A 19,389-nucleotide genomic window follows, 5' to 3' on the forward strand; every position below is an offset into this window, starting at 1 on the left:
TGCCCCTCCCGGGTGACCCGAATGCGGACCGATCCGGGCACCCGAGGGGAGCCGAACCCCTCCGTGTCCTCGCCAGTCTTGCCCGAACAGCAATCCGAGCCGGGCGGGGGGAGGGACCCGAACCTGCCCGAGGCGATCGGAGGCTAGAGCCGATTAGAGTCGAGCCTGCCCGAGTCCTGCCAGCTAGGAGCCAAGCCGAGCCCCCTCCGATCTCACCCGAATGGCCGGGCTGGCCGGGGAGCCGAACGGACAGCGCCCGAAGCAGAACGAACCCGGCCGAGCGCGCGGGACGCCCGAAGGGCTCCGAGGCGGCCCGAAGGCCGCGGGGCTGAAGGGGAAGTGGCGGGCTCCTCTCCCCCCTCACAGCGCGCGAGAATAAGCGGCAATGGCCGAAAGCGCCCGAAGCCCGAGCGGCGCACGGGATGCCGGGATGCTGGAGGACTGAGGGGTGGCGAAGGGAGGAGAGAGAGAGGGGACGGTCATGGCTGCCGTTAGGAGAGGTGAGGGGACGCGTTGCCATCGTTACCGCGAGCTCCGTGGCCGGTGGGGTGGGGTGACGGTTCCCAGCGAGACGGGGTTCGGGGGGGAAGGGTTGCCCCTGCCGGGATGATGGGCCTCGTCCCTCTGTTGCAGCGTTGCCATGGTTACTGCACGGCCCTGGTTACGTCGCCGCTACAATCAACTCCAGCCGGCGCGCGGCACCGGAGGCGATCGGGGTTATCACCGCGGCCGGCGGGCTCGGGTGGGCAGCGCTGGTCAGTGTGAAACTTAAACGGGTAGAGAAATGGGATGGCCCCGTAACAAGCCGCGACGAGCGTTCAGACGGGAAGGGAATGTGAAGCGATTTCGGAGTCAGCCCCGGGATCTCGCAGGGATGGGGGGGCAGAAGAAGGGGAAGGGGGCGCGGCAGTGCACTGCGATCTCCCTTTCAGGAGAGACCGGTTGAGTGAGCCCTGGCTCGTCTTAGCCCAGCTCGCTCCCACGCTCACGGAACAGCTTCGCAGGCCCCTCTCGCACCCTCTTCTGCACTTCGACCTCTGAGCAAGCCTTGCCTACAACCGGCTATCGGAAAGGGGGGCGGATCCGGGGTGATCAGTGCCTGAGGGGAGCCGATGGGTGCTGGGCGGGGAACTCAGAGGAGAAAGGGGTCTGGGAGATGGGTGGTGATGGGTGTCTAGTGGGTTCAGGGAGATGGGTGTCTGGGTGAAGGATGCAGGGCACTAAGGAGAGGGCTGTTGTGTGTCTAAGGGGAGGTGGGTTTCTAGGGAGCTCAGAGGATGCAGGGGCCAAGGAGAGAGGCATGGGCGGCAGGTTTGTATAATTTTTGGTGGTGCCCAGAACGGGTCCAAGTAGAGCCACCCCGTCCAGAGGACAGACCGTGGCAACCGCCCCAGGGCCTGTGCTTTGGGGGGCCCCGCGCTTCAGGGGGATGCAGGGTCCAGGTCAGCTTGGGGGGTTGGCGGAGGGCCTGGTGCCGGCAGCAGCGAGCAACCCGGCCCCAGCCCGCCCAGCTCCGCTCCGCCCCGCCCCGCCAGCTCCTGGCGTTGCTCAGGGGAGGGGGCAGAAGCCAGAAAGAGGTGGGGTGGGGGCTTGGGAGAAGGGGTGGAATGGGGGAGGTCTGGGTCGCTCACTGCTGCCAGGCCACCCTGGACCCTGCATCCCCCTGAAGCACAGGGCCCCCCAAAGCGTGGTAAGCCCAAATATTGGTGGAGCCGGGCCCACGTTCCTACATATTGGTGGAGCCTGGGCACCACAGGCCCATGTAATTCGCCGCCTATGGAGAGAGTCTAAGGGGACAATGGGTGGTGAGTATCTGGAAGAGGCAGGGGTTAGCTGGTGTCTGGAAGAGATGGAGAGAAAGGGGTGTCCCTGCTTCATTCTCACCAGTCCCCAGTGCATACCCCTGTTGTGAGCAAGCACCAGATGGCTGCAAGGGACAAACAGAATTTTATTGAGGGGGCCCAGGAGGGGCTCACCGCATATGGGGTTCCCCTCCTTCACATTGCCCTGACTCTTCCCTCCCCCGAGAAACCAGGACCTCTTCCACCTTTCTCCAGGAGAGACCTGGAGTGGCGTGGACTCCCTTCCCCACGCCAGGGAGACCTAGACCAGTGGGAACTTTTGCCTGCCTGCTTCCGACTTTTACTTGCTGAACTCAGCTAGACTGTTTGGAGCCAGAGGCTCCATGCTCTGCACTGCTGCATCCCAATTCTCAGCAAAGGGGACAGGTTGGCTTTGCCTCCCCTGCCTCATACTGCTGCCTAGAGCTACATGTGAGGAGCAACTGGAGGTCACAAGCGGTTGTGTGCAGCCGCCCACCTCGGGGTAGGGGCCCACCCCAAATTGGACCAACATCTTGAAAACTGTCTTGAACCAAACCATACCCCCCCGCCCCGTTTCAGTTTGGGTCAATCAAAACATTTTGATTTTGACCATTTTTACTGTTTTGCTTTTCTAACTAAAAAGTCATTTAGAACCAGAAAACTGGAATTTTTTGTTTCAAAAATGTTTTGTTTAGGCAATTTGGATTTTTTTCAACTTTTTGGAGTCAAGAAATTCATCAAAACCAACCATTTTCCCACAGACCGTTTCAGTTTTGATTAATCAGCATTTTCCAATAAAAAAATTTAGTTGAAAAATTCCCAATCAGCTCTACTAACGTTATCACTGAATTCAGCCTAGGGATGTGCTTGGGAGGCTCAGCTGCTGCACTAGTGGTGAATCTACCCCACTAAGCATAACTGAATTGTCAGTATCCTGACTAGCTTATCATGCTTTCTTTATATGAGTTCTTCTGGCAACATGCATAACACAGCATGGATATTTTGTTTAATTTGTTCTCCGTGTGGGATACTTTATAACAGAGGTGGGCAAACTATGGCCCGCGGGCCACATCTGGCTTGCGGGACTGTCCTGCCTAGCCCTTGAGCTCCCGGCCAGGGAGGCTAGCCCCCACCCCCTCCCTCGCTGTCTCTCCTCCCCCACAGCCACACTGCTGCACGGGCAGCGCTCTTGGTGGCGGGGTTGCGCGCTCCTGCCGAGCAGCGCAGCAGTGTGTCTGGCTCCGGCCGGGCGGAGCAGCTGCCAGACATGCTGCTCTGAGCGGCATGGTAAGGGGGCCAGGGGGGTTGGATAAGGGGCAGGGGGTCCTAGGGGACAGGGAGCAGGGGGCGGTTGGATGGGGCGGAGGTTATGGGGGGCGGTCAGGGGGCGGGGGGGGTTGGATAAGCGTGGGAGTCCCGGGGGGCCTGTCAGGGAGCAGAGGTGTGGATAGCGGTCGGGGCAGTCAGGGGACTGGGAGCAGGGGGGATGGGGGTGGGGGGTCCTGGGAGGGGTGGTTAGGGGACAAGAAGCAGGGGGGGTTGGATGGGTCAGGGGTTCTGAGGGGGGCAGGAAGTGGGAGGAGGCAGATAGGGGGCGGGGGCCAGGCCGTTTGGGGAGGCACAGCCTTCCCTACCCAGCCCTCCATACGGTTTTGCAACCCCAATGTGGCCCTTGGGCCAAAAAGTTTGCCCACCCCAGCGCTATAACATATAATGAGGTAAAGCAAGGGAAAGAGATGCTGCAGCAGTGAACTAGCTGTAACGGATGAATGCATTATTAACTATCAGTCAGTAAAATTTTGTCCCATGCCATACATTTTGTAAGTGGCAAAACTCTCCTTGACTTCAGTAGTAGCAGAATTTGCTTATTACAGCATTCCTGGCTACTTTTAGAGTGAGTTAATCAGTATTACATTGTTTTTCATTATTTTAATTTAATATGAATAAAAGAAATGTAAACAGTTACACCCAGCCTCCCAACTGACCTTTGCTGAGTGGGGTATCCTTCATTTTATGATTAATAACAATATTTTATACTTATATTAGCACCTTCCTGCTGAGTATTTCAAAGCACTTGACAAACACTAATGAATGAAGCCTCTCAATACCTTTGTGACAAAGGTAAATTATCTTCATTTAACATATGTGGAAACAAGTACAAAGGACCAGATATTGCTGTGTATCAGTTTAAATCCAGAAGGATTCTTATCAAATAAGTAGAGTTTCCCTTGATTTAGAGTGGTGTAACTGAGAGCAGAATTTGACCCAGCGACAGTAACTGGCTTGTCCAAAGACTTATCAACTTGTTAATGTGATAGCTAGAAATAGAACCCAGGACTCCTGGCTCCTCTTCTCATGGCGTACTTCTATACTAGCAAAGTAAGATCTGTATTATAGCAGCTGCTAACAACGGTGCAGCTGGATGAGTGCTAAGCTGCTAGTAGATCCGGTTACACCTGCTATTCTCTCACTGTTATAAGTACTTCATTAAAAAAGCCTAACAATGTTCTTTTAATAAGATTGCAAAGTCAAGCACTCAGAAGTTGGGAAATGCCAGATTTAAGGATGGTCATGCAACCTTAATTCAGCTCCCTTGTGCATATGCATTATGATACAGTATTTAATTACATGATCACATACTATTTTTTCTTATAGTATTGCTCCAGCTTCCCAGAGTGTGCTCAGTCATTCTGTGGGGATGGTGCATGTGCAGTCCAATCATACATAGGAGCTGCCAGGGGCTGTAGCATGTGCAATACAAACAAAATCTGTGGAGAATTTAGTAGCCAATGTCTAAGAAGACTCAGTTGACTATGTGTGAACTGAGATTTTTCAGTGACTCATAACTTGGTCCTACTTGGGTGTTTTTTTACAGCAACAACAAAAGGCACATTCCTGACAGCAGGTGACCCCCTGTCAAATGTCCAGTCCCAATCCAAAGCAAGGAGGTGTGAAAGCTTCTTTAAAAATGACAATAATCTTACAACCAGTTCATTAACATGGACAACATTAATTTTTCCATGCTCTCATTCTCCAAAACAACTGAACCATTTTAGCTGAAAGTTTAAAAAAAAAAAAAAAAAATCTGTTTGAGGTAGATGCCTGGCATGGAAAGTTTCAACCTGAATGGTTTAAGTTTGGCAAGGATATAAGTAAGTGAAAACAGGGTCTTATAATGGGAAGCGTTGGGCAAACCTAGTTATAGGCATTGCTACCTGCACCACCTATAATACATTTTTGGCATCAGAAATGCTGAATCCTGAAACAGATTTGTAGAAAATGGGCCAAATTCTGTCTTCAAATATGCATGCGCACAGTGTTCTTTAAGAAAATTTGGCAGGGGCTACATTTAAAAAACTCACTTGTTTTGGAACAGACTTTATGGACTTGGTTCTGTATTTGTTCAGTATATCAAACTCCCAGTAAAGTCAGTGGGATTCTGCACGATCCGGCACTAGGGGCACAACTTTCAAAACTGTTTTCTTAAGACGCACATGCAGCTCAAGCATATGTACATGCAAATAGGCCCTCAGGACAATATGGCAGATAGATAACCATGTTCCTAAGAGCCCACTCGTATATATGAATGTGGGATTTGCACCATGTTTGTATCCTTTCTTGAAAACTGGAGTTAGTGAGCCAGATTCATCCCTGGTATAAACCCATTGTCTTCACTGGAGTTACATCAAAGATAGAGTCGGCCCATATTTAAGCATCGTTATTTAGGCCATTGAAAGCAAAGTGATCTTGCACTTGGCAGTCTAAACTAATTTAGAATAATTGAAAATTAGATGTCAGGTTTCATAATTGAAAGTGGATATGTTATTACTAGATTACTAATGACTATATAATTACAACAGAGGGTCCTGTGGCACCTTTAAGACTAACAGAAGTATTGGGAGCATAAGCTTTCGTGGGTAAGAACCTCACTTCTTCAGATGCAAGAAGTGAGGTTCTTACCCATGAAAGCTTATGCTCCCAATACTTCTGTTAGTCTTAAAGGTGCCACAGGACCCTCTGTTGCTTTTTACAGATTCAGACTAACACAGCTACCCCTCTGATACTATATAATTACAATACCTATCTCACAAATGTGTGTTGTCAGGCATAAGCAATTAATGTTGGTGAAATGTACTGAGATTCTATAGATGCTAAGTAGGGTTATTAGATATTATATCATTTGTCCTCGGTACAATGTAGGAATATGGTTAATGCCTACTTGTGGGCTAATGACAATGGTATACGGTTTTGTGGTTAGAGCAGGGAACTGGGAATCAGCGCTCTGGGTTCTGTACCCAACTTTTTCACTGACTCACTGTGTGATCTTTGGGCAATTCCCTAAAGGCTTGTCTATACAAAAAATTGTACTGCTTTATCTAGCCCAGTACAATTAAAGTATTACAACCTCTGTAATAAGGAGTCAGTTATAGAGGTGTGTGACCAGAGTCCCAGGGGAGCCATACGGAGGTTACTCAATTAGGGTGAACTACAAAGAATGGGGCAGACAATCCCCAAAGCTGGTGGATATTCCAATACTTAGATTTACCAAGTCAGCACAAATCCGCTTCTATAATACTTTACGGTTACTCAGAAGCCAACAACACAGTTTCCTTAAAGTAACCCAGTCTTAGGCCTCCACCCAGACACCCAAGTCAAATATGATGAGGATTACTGAAAATCTTATTCATCATATAATAAAGTTCTGCCAATCCCAAAGGATCAGACACACTATCTCCCAGGTTAATGAATATTTCAGCTCTTACCCAAATACGTGTTTACAGCCAATTCTTATTAACTAACCTAAAATTTATTAAAAAAGAAAAGAGAGAGAGTATTGGTTAAAAGATCAGTATGCATACAGACATGAGTACAGTTCTGAGATCAGATTCATAGTAGAGATGGTGAGCTTTGTAGTTGCAAAGATTTCTTTCAGTATTAGTCCAAGGCTATAGTCCTATATCCATATTCAGGGTGATCCAGATGGGACTCTGGAGATCTCAGTCTTAGGACTTAAGCTTCCCCTGCGTGAAGCATCAAGCAGATCTGAGATAAAAAGGATCAGGACCCAAGACATTTTTATATAGTACCAGGCCTTCTTTTGATAGCTTGGAGTCCTTAGGTGAACAATAGGCAATCATGGAGACTTTGAAGTAGACCTATTTCCTAAGCATCACTGGTAATTAGCTACATGGATTAACATAAGGCAGTTGCCTGTTTTCCACCATTCACAGGTGATTTGCTGTACATTTCAAAGAGAGATGAATACAGTGATATCACTATGTTTACAGTTCATTTAAATGATACTTCCTTTTGATGTCTGAATTAACAGAATACAGCATAGACCGGGACTCTCGATTACATTGTTAACCTCTAACAATATATATGTAAACACACAAAAACACAAACATTATCTGCCAATATGTCCCTAAAAGTTGAATCTGGGTCAATTATCCTGCAAGCTGCTTAACCCTTTCTGGCCATGCGTCATACGGTGTATTTTAGGTTTGTTTACAGATGGAATTCCAGAATAAGAGCTATCGCTATTCCAGAATAAGGGTATCCATACATGGAGTTATTGCACTTTAAATTAACGCTCTACTTTAAGATGAAACAAGTTTCAAGTGTAGACAAGCCCTTTTTCCTGTTTGGGGAGTAAGCGATCCACACTAGAGGTTATTCTGGTATAACTATTTTGGTAAGAAATCACACCCTTAACTGACATATTTATATCAATACAAAATTTGCACGTAGCCCAGTCCTTAGGCCCCAATCCTGCAAAGACTTCCAGATCAGCTTAACTTTACATATTGTAAGTAGTCCCATTGAAGTCAATGTGTAAAATTAAGCAGCAGAGGCATAAATCTTTGCAGGATGAGAGCCTTAATCACAAAGTGCCTTAGTTTTGCCTTCTGAAAAATGGGGCTGTCATAACTATAAAGGGAAGGGTAACAGCTCTCCTGTGTACAGTACTATAAAATCCCTCCTGGCCAGAGACTCCAAATCCTTTTACCTGTAAAGGGTTAAGAAGCTCGGGTAACCTGGCTGACACCTGACCCAAAGGACCAATAAGGGGACAAGATACTTTCAAATCTTCGGGGGGGAAAGGCTTTTGTGTGTGCTCTTTGTTTAAGGGGTTGTTCGCTCTTGGGACTGAGAGGGACCAGACATCAATCCAGGTTCTCCAAATCTTTCTGAATAAGTCTCTCATATTTCAAACTTGTAAGTAAAAAGCCAGGCAAGGCGTCTTAGTTTTACTTTGTTTTCTCAACTTGTAAATGTACCTTTTACTAGAGTGTTTATCTTTGTTTGCTGTACTTTGAACCTAAGACAGAGGGGGGTCCTCTGAGCTCTTTAAGTTTGATTACCCTGTAAAGTTATTTTCCATACTGATTTTACAGAGATGATTTTTACCTTTTTCTTTAATTAAAAGCCTTCTTTTTAAGAACCTCATTGATTTCTCTTTGTTTTAAGATCCAAGGGGGTTTGGATCTGTATTCACCAGGAGTTGGTGAAAGGAAGGAGGGGGGAAGGGTCAATTTCTCCTTGTTTTAAGATCCAAGGAGTTTGGATCTGTATTCACCAGGGAATTGGTGAAAAGTTTCTAAAAGCTTCCCAGGGAAGGGAATGGTGGCAGCGGACCAGAACTAAGCTGGTAGTGAAGCTTAGAAGTCCTCATGCAGGCCCCCACACTTGTACCCTAAAGTTCAAAGTGGGGATACAGCCTTGACAGGGGCTAATACTCACAAGAGATTCTCAATTCTGTATGTACCTATGGAGTGCTAAGGTGGATAACAATGGACAGGTGAGCTTTCATTGGGTCAATACTGCCACACTTCAAGAAAATTTAAATTTGTGTTTTACAGAGAAGTTAGATTAGACACTTTCAGAAGAATTATTGCTTGGCTCATACATTTCTTTTTTTTAATTGCATTGTGTTAAGGATTTATCTGGGCTTTCAATGATTGGTTGTAAGGGGAGCGTGGTTAGAAGGAATTATCATTTGAGATGGGGATAAGGGCAACATTGTGGTGGTTGGGGCCATGGGTTTGACTTAATCAACCTTTGGTTGTAATTTAACAACAGATGACATATTCTGATTCCCCCTCAAGCTTCCCTGGTTCTTGTACGGTTCAGAAACGGAAATGTCATCAGGTGATTCATGATGAGTGCTGTGAAGGTACAGATACACAATAATATTTAGTATCTATATAGTGCTTAAAGTTTTCAAAGAGATGTACACACCAGAGAAGGTGGGTTCTCTCCATGAAGGTTTCACAGAATGACTTTAGGGTTAATGTATCCTAAAACAGGTTATTTTCTAAATCTGAAGTAGTTGATGTGGAAAAATTTCAGTCATTTGTGCATTTTGCAACATTGTTGGTAGCAAAAATGTAGGCTGATTTTCTCCTAATTATTCCTTATTTTCCCTCCGAGGGCAGGAAGAACTTCATCAGTTGTATCCTTTTGGACATACCATCCCTTGCACTTGGGGATGACATGCAAGATCACTGTCTAATAAGTTTGCACAATGTTTATATTAGCATAGTTTTCACTGTTATCCTTTTTTGTGTGGCATCAACACCATCTGTTTGAGCTACTATTGGTAGGTGATAGCTTCTAAAGGTATGTCTTCACAGCAGAGTTATCCCAGGCTCCTACTTGGGTATTGCTGCTACCCCAGCACCCATACACACATGAAGCTCTCTTGCATGAATATACTTATGCTTTCAGCCTGGGCTAGCTGGCTGGTCTGGTGCTATAGGCTAATGGTCAGGTTCTGCTTTCACTGGTACTGGGTAACCCACCCATTTTGCAATCAGGGCCAGGGCCGGCTCTAGGATTTTTGCCGCCCAAGGCAAAAACAATTTTGGCCGCCCCCCCCCCCCCGTTTTTTAATTACCCCCACCCCCGGCCCGCCTCAACTCCGCCCCTTCCCCAAATCCCCAGCCCTGCTTCCTCCCCCCAGGCTCTCAAGCCTGGGAGGGAGAGCAGCGGCGCGCGAAACGGCCGCTCGGGATCTCCCCCTCCCTCCCAGGTTTGAGAGCCTGGGAGGGAGGAGGAGACTCCGAGTGGCCACGGCGCGGGCGCCGCTTCTCCCCCTCCCTCCCAGGCTCCCTGGGAGGGAGGGCGAGTAGCGGCGCGCGAGCGGCAGCAGCAGCGGAGGTGACCTAGGGCGGCCAGGGCACATTTTTAGGGGCGGCATTCTGGCGCCGGCCATGCCGCCCCTAAAAATGTGCCGCCCCAAGCACCAGCTTGTTTAGCTGGTGCCTAGAGCCGGCCCTGATCAGGGCGCAGGCTAAACCAGTCAAATGCCAACAGTCCGACTCCTCTGATGCTTTCCCAAAATTCCCTCTCCCCTATGTGTTGAAAAGGACAGACAAGTTCTCTTACAGTTTACTGGGAAAGAATCATAGAGTGAGTCAGCTTACAGCAATGCTAAGAACCATGGGATATGCCCCTAGAAGTCCTAGCAACACATGAATCAGTGTGGAGCAGTAACTCAGGTATGGTTTTGCAATGTGGCTGCTCACATCCAGGGTAGGTTAAGCCAGGGACTGTTCATCTGAATGAAGACATACCCTAAGTCAGTGATGTGTAGAGGAGTAATGGAAAGAGTTGAAACAAAAAACAGTCACCATAGATCCATGGTCTTTAGAGGTGTATGTGGGAGATTAGAGGAGAAGGAGGGAGTGACTGGTTGGTCCATACTAACAATCTAAACAATTAGGTTTGTAGACTGAGCCACATGAAATCCATGCAGCACACACCCCTGAGACTTGACATTACATAGCTGACAAGAGGTGCCAAAAGAGCATTGTAGCACGCTCTTTGTCTCTCTTTCCTCTCTGGTTAATTCCTGGTGCTCCACCCCCCCCCCCCCCCCGGGGTAACCTCCTAAGAAAAGAGACAGACACCTTATTCTTCAAAGACTTCTGCTACTGGAATTTCTCCAGCATTTTTGCTCCACCTTCCTTCAACCAGAAAAACAGGAAAACCAAGTTCTGCCTCATTAAAATTAACATGCTTGGGAACTGGACTACGCCCATGACTTGCAGGTTTTCTCATCCAAAACTGGGTGGGCACTAACGCTAAAATGATTTGTATGTAAACTTAATATCATCATAAACTTGGGGGACAATAGAACTAAATGGCCACTAGAAATCCATGCCAAATTCTCTCTTGGTTGAAATAGGTGCAGCTCCATGACAGCAGCAGAGATTTTGGCGCCTATATTTTACTGAAGCATTTGAAATGTAGATCACATTTGGCTCCTGTGGTTTTCCCACCTTTAAACAATGCATAATAAACAAATGAAACAGACTACCAAGGAAATACAAATGAAATACATGCCTGCTGGCTAGAAGACTCTTTCCCCAACATACACACTCTTGTAATATTGATCTAACTGGAAAATTGGTGAGAAAGGCCGATGCAGAGGTTAGGGCACTAGCCAAGGATTTAAGAGATCTGGATTCAAGATCTTGTTCTACCATGTTCTACCACAGACTTCCTGTGCGACCTTGTGCAAGTCACTATTTGCCTAATGCATCAGTTCCTCAGCTGTAAAATTAGGAATAATAGGGTTTGCCGGGGTGTTGTGAGGATAATACCCTAAAGATTGTGAGGTGCTCAGAGACTATGCTAATGAGGGCCATGTTAACACCTAATCTAGCTAGAACTAAGTATTAAAACAGACAAGAAACCAAAAAGCTATTGTCCTAAATTCATAGTATTTGGAATCTCAACTGATTTTAGGTATTTCCAATATATCAACCACCTTGGTATCTTAAGTGCCAATATAAACATGTACATGCATAGATTGCTATGGAAAATAAGGGATAGTAACATTTTGACGTTAATATGCTGTGACCAATAGTTTATAAAATAGATTGACTGCATTACTGTTACAGATCCTTAATAACATTTGTCAGCTGTCGTCTGTTCCCTTACAGATCCTGTTCTATTTAAATGGATTTTATTACATCTTTTATTTCTTGGCAACGCTTCTAATGATTATTTATAAAAGTAAGTTACTTTATACATATTCTAAACACAAAACTCAGATGTGTGCGTGTTATATTGTGATGACTTGATGTACTTAGTGGTTTTGGTTTGTTTACGCTTTGTTATTCAACAGGTCAAGTTTTCAGTTATCCGGATAATTACTTGGCTCTTGATCTTGCGCTACTGTTCATTATGGCCACTCTAGAAGCAATCCGATTATACTTGGGTATGTTGATCTTAATTATCATTGTACACTTTAAGATGGAATGTTTGCCTCATAGTCTTTACACATTAATCATGTTATGAATGTGAATGTCAAAACTTGCTGATTTAGCAGCGTAACCAATTATTTTACAGACTGTTAAACATGTATGTTGTTAAACATTAATTGATTGATTGATCTGTATTGCCAGAAGGGCAAATGATAACAGTTATATATTGGTTAAATATAATTTTTAAGTACCACTAAAAAGGGACAGATTCACAGAGAACAAGAACTGCTGGAAATGTAACACTCGAGTACTGCTGTGCTATTTATAAGTATGTATGTTATGGGAGAGAATAAAGCTCAAAATACAGAGGCCCTGATTCTACTGAAGGGCTCCTTTACACTGCTCCAGCAGCATAAAAGCCGTCAAGTGGCTGGAAATAGCCCCCAGGGATTACCCAGTACAGAAGATTTAATTGAGCAACCTAGAGCTGCCACAATTGTTCCACACCCCTCCTTTTTGCAGCCCTCATTTACAGCACTACACTTGGAGGGCAGGGTATGGGGCAGGAGGGACTCTCACCTTGACTATGGCCCCTTTCCATTGGGTTAATGGGCTAGAGTGGCATAAAGGGACATATAAGCCTTGGTTCCAACCCCCACTGTAGGCATTACTGAGTCAGTCCGAAGGGTTTTGTGTGTTTGTTGGGGTTGGGGATTAATTTTTTTTTATATGCCAGGTGTTCTTGAGACATTTATACCAGCATACACCGTGGGCTGCTGCTGAATTCAGCTAGGTTACATCAGGGATGAATTTAGCCTATTGTCTTCATTTTATAGTTAAAATGTGCCTAAAAGTAAATTCTCTGTATGTGTGCTCAGAGCCTGTTCGATGAAAATATTTTATAAATAGAAAAATAAGTTCCAAGTCAGAGGCAATTAAAAAATGAATAACAAAACTATTGACCCTAAAACTGGCTTGGACATAAGGTACAAAATTTTAACGAAGATGCTTAACAATTGGAACAGATGACTAAGAGATGTGGTACATTCTCCATTACTTGAAATATTAAAATCATATTTGGATCTCTTTATAAAAGATACACTCTAGTCCAGTGGTTCTCAAACTTTTTTTTCCACTTACCACTTGAAAGTTGCTGAGGGTCTTGGTGGACCACTTAATGATCTTTCCAAATGTTGTTTATACCGTTAGCTAACTATTGTAAAGCGCTTTGCATAAAAGCATTGTATATAAAAAAAACTTAATAATAATAAACTTTTTTTGTTCTACAAATAAAAGCACACAACTCATATTTTAATATCAGTAGTCTTACCTTTCGAATGTGATGGATGTGCCCTCTCTCCCCTGCCGCGGCAGCCCCCGAGCTGGGCCTGAGAAGGTGCTGTGGCGGGGGGTCTCTCCCCCGCCACAGCACCCAGAGCTGAGGCTGGGAAGGAGGGCTGTCACTCTCCTCAGCAGCCACAGCCCTGGAGCTGGGGAAAATTGCCTCTTTCTCTGGCCGCCGCAGCCCTGCACATCCCAAATTCCCCCCACCCCCTCTTTTCACCCCATACCCCCTCCCACCTACCCCCTGTTCCCCCCAAGGTCACCACCTCACCTTACATGTGCATCTTCTCCAGGGTCCAAGCACCTAATTAGTGGAGCCACGCCTGCACGGCTCCGCTAATTAAGTGGGTGGCCCTTCATTCTGTTGTGTGCGGCCGCCCAGGCGCGCACCTTAGATGGAACTATCTGCGGACCACCTGAATGGAGCTCGCGGACCAGTGGTGGTCCGTGGACCACAGTTTGAGAACCTCTGCACTAGTCAACAAGTTGTCAGGCAAGATGCAGGAACCATGTGGTGAAATTTAATGGCCTTTCAAGCAACAGGCCAGACTAGATGATCGTAATGATCACATCTAACTTTAAAATCTATTAATCTGGGGGAAATAATGTAGGAGTTGTGCTTAGGGCTTGTCTACATGTGCTGCGTGGATTTTCCACACCCCTGAGCGATGTAGTTATACCAATATAAGTCTGTAGTGTAGACCAAGTCTTAGAGTACCGGTAGATTGTCTTTTCTCCAAACTACCATCCTGGTCAGTGTTGAAATGACCATGCTCATCTGTCTTTGGATTTGTTCTTAAGCTTACAGTCAATGGCCTCGATTCAGGAAGGCATTTAAGCATGTACTTAAGTCCTATAGACTTCAAAGAGTCTTAAGCATGTACTTAAGTGCCCTTACTGAACTGAGCTGCTCTCCTGGGTGGGACCCAAGACATTGTCCCTGTAAACAGTCAAAGAATCATGTAACCATTTTGTCTCCTCAAGGTACAAAGGGTAACCTGACAGAAGAAGAGGTTCCACTAGGGGTCAGTCTCGTGATTACTGTTGGCAGCATAATGTTGTCTGTCTACTTCCTGGTGTGGGAGACTTACGTGCTAAAAGCAGATGTCGTTATTAATGCTATTCTTCTTTTTACGTATGGGCTTGAGGGACTACTACAGATCATAGCCATTGCTGCATTTGTCAGCTAAATCTCTGCTGCTCAGAGTTGTAAGGTACATCTGCTTCCAATATTTCTTCAGTAAAGAGACAACATGCATCTTTAAAGTCTAAAAGTATTTGGTTTCACTTTCTCCAGTGTAAAATACTGGGAGGAAACTCATCCTTATATTACAGGGTTTAATATAGCCCTATTACAGCACAGCCCCCCATGAATAACCAGCTAAAATATTCTGTACAGTAGCTCTGTTCCACTGTTTGACTAAGTAGTTCATTTAGTGGCAATGGCCCTGCTTCAGGAAAACACTTAAGTACATGCTCCGCTTTAAGTCTGAGTAATTCCATTGCAGTCAATGGGAGTGCATCTGGGCTTAAAGTTACACACATAATCAAGTGTATTCCTGCATTGGGTCCATGTACTGACCTGCTGTGCCTAAAGACGTACATGTGTATTTAATCAAAATTCTGCGTCAGATATTTGTATCCAAATCAGAACAAATATAAACCAGCATATTACTCTAGTTGTATGTTGGTGCAATGCCATTGATTTTAATGAAATCACACTGGCATAAAACTGGAGTAATGCAGAGGAGAATCAGGCCCTGTCTACATTAAAAGAAAATACGGTGGGCTCAATTCTGCACTACCAGGTACAGGGTTGTATTTGAGGGCAGAATTTTGTCCTGTTGTCCTTATTCTGATCTCACTTGTGCCTTTTACACCTTCGTAACTCCACTGACTTCAGTGGAGTTATTCTAATTGATACCAGTGTGTGAGAGAGCCGAATCAGGTCTCCTATATGCACAAGGGAGCTGTGTTACAGCTGTTGTGGGAACCACAGGTCCGACCACTCCTCATTTCCTCTAAGGCCACATCTCTGCTTTGGCAATGTAAAGGATGGGGGTTTTAAATGGGCATGAATGTTACGTCCCCTTTGTACTACCTGAGCAGTGTAGAATGGCCTTTTTATAAATAAGAATTAGGCCTTGATTTTTCCTTTTGAAAGATCAGCTTTAATGTTATGTAAGGTTTTTATCGTCTCTATATGATGGATCTATTTTTATAACTTTCCTTTCCTGTTTGGTTAAATCACTATTTTAAAATCTGTTTGACTAAATGCAAGCTAAGATTTTGCAGTTGACCATGGGTTTTTGTAACAGTGTCATCATTGGGTTTTTTGTACATAATTATAGCCGTCATATTCATATGTTTTATTTTTGTATCAATTTTTTAAAAAAATAAAGAATTCATTACACCCTAATTCTGTTTGCAAGTGCAAAATATTTTGGACCGGCTTCTGGGGTGTGGCTAAGCCGCACAGCACCCAAGTTGGGGGGGTTAGGCAGAGGGTGTGGAAAGGACGCCTTTGATTTTGCTGCTTCTATGTGCAGGCCAGTTCTCCTGTACATTGGGAGAGCATCCTGAGGTCTGCTTTAATTTACCCCAGGCTGCAATGACGGCAGGGGGCTGAAAATGCAGCCAGGGACTGGCGCAGCCACACACCCTTCCCCCTGCTCTGCTGGCAGCAGGGGGGCAGTGATAGAAGAGCCCATGTGGCAGCACTGTGCCACCAAAGGATCAATCTTCAAGTAGGGAAATTGTCCATGAGCTAGTTAACATCTGCTTTAGAGCCAGATTATACCTACAGTGTAACGAACATCAAAATCTGCATTTCTCCAGGCAAATTTCCTGGGGATGAAATCTTGGCCCTGTTAAAGCCAATAGCAACATTTCCCATTGATTTCAGTAGGGCCAGGATTTCACCCCAAAGTCAATGCGAGAACTATGGAAGTACGTCCTAAGAGGCAGCAGATAAACTGAGTGACTGAATGCTTTCATGCTTAATCTGCATAAGTCAAATAGTAATCCTTTTGTTCTTCTACATTTGCCTGGCATAATGGAATCTGCCCTGTCATACATTTTCTGTTAATAAAGCAAAATGCACAACCTATAACACTGCTTCACCCACCCTACGCATGATGAAAGCATACCATGCATATTTATACCTTGTTTTATTGTGTGTGTGTAAATAAATGCATGTTCATTTCCCGGTATTTAGTTATGCCCATCTCAGGCAAAGGTAGAAATATAGGGGCCCTTAACAGAATCCAAAGGAAAAACTATGTAAACAAAACCACAGTTACTTGTCTATATTGGAGCAGACAGGGATAGCACACCTTATAGTTAACTCTGAGTTCCTGTATTAGCTTCCCTCTTTTACTTGCCTCTGGTGGTCTGAACGGGTAGCTGCAAAGATCACATTATACTAGTCCAGGTAGAGGTAACAAATGTCTAACTTCATTAATGATTTAAATACACTTGTTCTCTTGTTTCCAAGTGTTGTCTTGAGTCCCTCAATTAATGCCTGAAGTCACGTGTCCTCTGGTGCAGATAAAGTACCCATCCAATGTCTCCTGGTGTTCCATGCTCTTTACAACCTTTTTCACCATATATGTAGATGGGCTCTACATCTGTAGCACAATGTTCTATGATACGTTGTCGCCTTTATGCATTATTCTCTGTACAGACTGTCAGTTGTTTTGAAATTCTCTCTGAAAGAAACTAGTGTAACACTTAAGAAAACTAATAACCCAAGAAGTCAACTAAGGCCTGGTCGACCCGCCCTCACACGGGTGTAGTTAAACTGGGGCAATCCCCTGTGTTGACACTCGTATTTTGGTTAGAGTGGGTATATTTTTGGCTTAGTTTCAACTTGTTCCCAATGTACTTAAGGTGAATTGAAGCCATTCTTAAATCAAAATAAGTGACTACATGGGAGTTTAACTAAACTGATTTAAATTCACACCTTTAGTTAAGCCAGTGTGACTATCCTTATAGATAAGCCCTAAACTCTCAAGCAGCACCAAATACTCAGAGTAGAGTCTAATGTTCCAGAGGGGGATTCTGAACCCTACTGCACTATTAATAATATTAGCTTGGCACACCCAGCTCTCTGGGTCAAAGGCTGATCTCACTGATTATATTGGCTATGGGCGGAGAGAAAAGGAACGAGATTGTAGAAGTGGGAGGCTAGTGACGACAGAGTTAAAAGTCCGACCACCTCTTTTCTCCTGTCTTGCTAGTGCAGCCTCAATCCACTGCCCATGTTCGTGATTCGGCAGTCGTCACATCTCATCTTTTACCTGAGCTCATTCACTCATTTGTACCCTGAAATTGTGGATGCCTAGATCAAGGGGGGGACATTCTCTCCGTAAGTTGTGTGTTATTGCTTAAGCATGTTTAAACAGAAGTGCTGGAGTCCTGAGAGCCAGGCTTCTCCTCAATTGCACATGGGTAGGGCAAAGTTTTGGTACCAGAGGACCGTGAAATTACCGGGGTTTCTGGATGACAATATGAACTAGAGGATTTATACCATCCATGGAATGTTAAGTAGTTATGCTTTTATGCCCTCTTGTATGTCACCCTCATGCACTGAACAATCTCCTGGGTAGCATGTGCCAAGCATTCTCCCTCTCACACTTCAAAAAATTCATGGGTTCCATGAAGCCAGCAAGCCATAATGCTCACACTCATCTCTCTGGTTGCTATTGCTACTGTGCCCGTTCCTATATTTAAACTCGATCCTACAACGAGCTCTGTCCAAGCAGATCACTGCCTGTGTGTGGAGCTCCTTTCAGGATCAGGGCCATAGACTAAACTCTTTGGGACAGAAATTTGTTATCTTTATTCGTACATTGTACCTGCTGTACAGCACAATGTACAGTTATATTGTGAGAGAGAATATTTTGGATTTCCTCTAGTATCCCAGCAACAGCAAAACAGGAATATCCTGTTAAACAGAAAGGGTGGCGGACAAGTCAATACTGTCTTTCACTAGATGGAGCCAAGTTTTGATTAATATATTTTATTTGCAGTTAAAAATAATACTGACAGACAAGCTCTCAGGCTCTGCAAGTCCTCTCTCTGAGTCAGTGGAGAAAAACAGGAAAAAGGCTGGCCAGGTTCCTATATTTGACTTTATTTCTGATGATTTAAAGGTGCCCTCTAAAGGATGAAATGGCACTTGTGCTATTTTCATATTCTTTATGGAGCTGAAAGGGTTTTTTTGTTTTTTGGTTTTTTTTAAGTTTCTACTTGATAGAAAGGAGTGTACAAGCCCAACTGTTTTCCCCTTTGCAGGGCACCTTTAAAAGGGACTGATCTTAGGGGCTGGGAGACAAATAGTTTAATTCACTAGCGTTCAGTGTTGGAGTTCAAAGTTCATATCTTCTTGTTTAGGTCAACATTTCAAATGCAGCTGGTGGTTTCAAAATAGGGCCTGATCCAAAGCCCCCTCAAAGTCAATGGGAGTCTTCCCATTGGCACCAAGGGGCTTTGGATCAGGCCCCTAATCCCTAATGGAGCTCCCTTCATGTCACAAAAATCACCATACAATTGTGTCTGCTCAGGAGAAGTCTAGGAACCGACTGGCATGGGTTATATAGTAGGTGCACAAGCAGAGCTGGGTGGGAAAGCTTACTCTGTACTTGCACTGTGCCTGGCATTAGTCAGAGCTGTTAGTCTCTTGAGGTCACCTGTTAGCTGGTTTCTCTCTGATGTTGCAATGCCAGTGAGGAGGAGGAGGATGCAGCAATGACCAAGGGCAGTGTTAAGGAGAGGAGGAAAAGATCCAAAGGTTATATAATCCCCGTTCAGATGTTGGCAGGGAGGGGATTAGCCCTCTCCACTTAGAGCAAGGGTGGGCAAACTTTTTGGCCCGAGGGTCACATTGGGGTTGCAAAACTGTATGGAGGCCGGGTAGGGAAGGCTGTGCCTCCCCAAACAGCCTGGCCCCCACCCCCTATCCAACCCCTCCCACTTCCCACCCCCTGACTGCCCCCCTCACA

At 45.3% G+C, this 19,389-nt stretch overlaps 1 protein-coding gene across 1 annotated transcript; it reads left to right on the forward strand.

Annotated features, from left to right (window-relative positions):
• Positions 1-220: 220 nt before the first annotated feature.
• Positions 221-15,791, forward strand: TMEM80 (transmembrane protein 80). Its single transcript, XM_065403799.1, is given in 6 exon segments — positions 221-251; positions 254-462; positions 465-500; positions 11,777-11,849; positions 11,962-12,054; positions 14,369-15,791. Coding segments are annotated over 6 exon segments (648 nt in total). The 3' UTR covers positions 14,575-15,791.
• Positions 15,792-19,389: the final 3,598 nt, after the last annotated feature.

Source organism: Emys orbicularis, chromosome 4 (assembly GCF_028017835.1).
Source record: "Emys orbicularis isolate rEmyOrb1 chromosome 4, rEmyOrb1.hap1, whole genome shotgun sequence".
NCBI classification, from domain to species: domain Eukaryota; kingdom Metazoa; phylum Chordata; order Testudines; family Emydidae; genus Emys; species Emys orbicularis.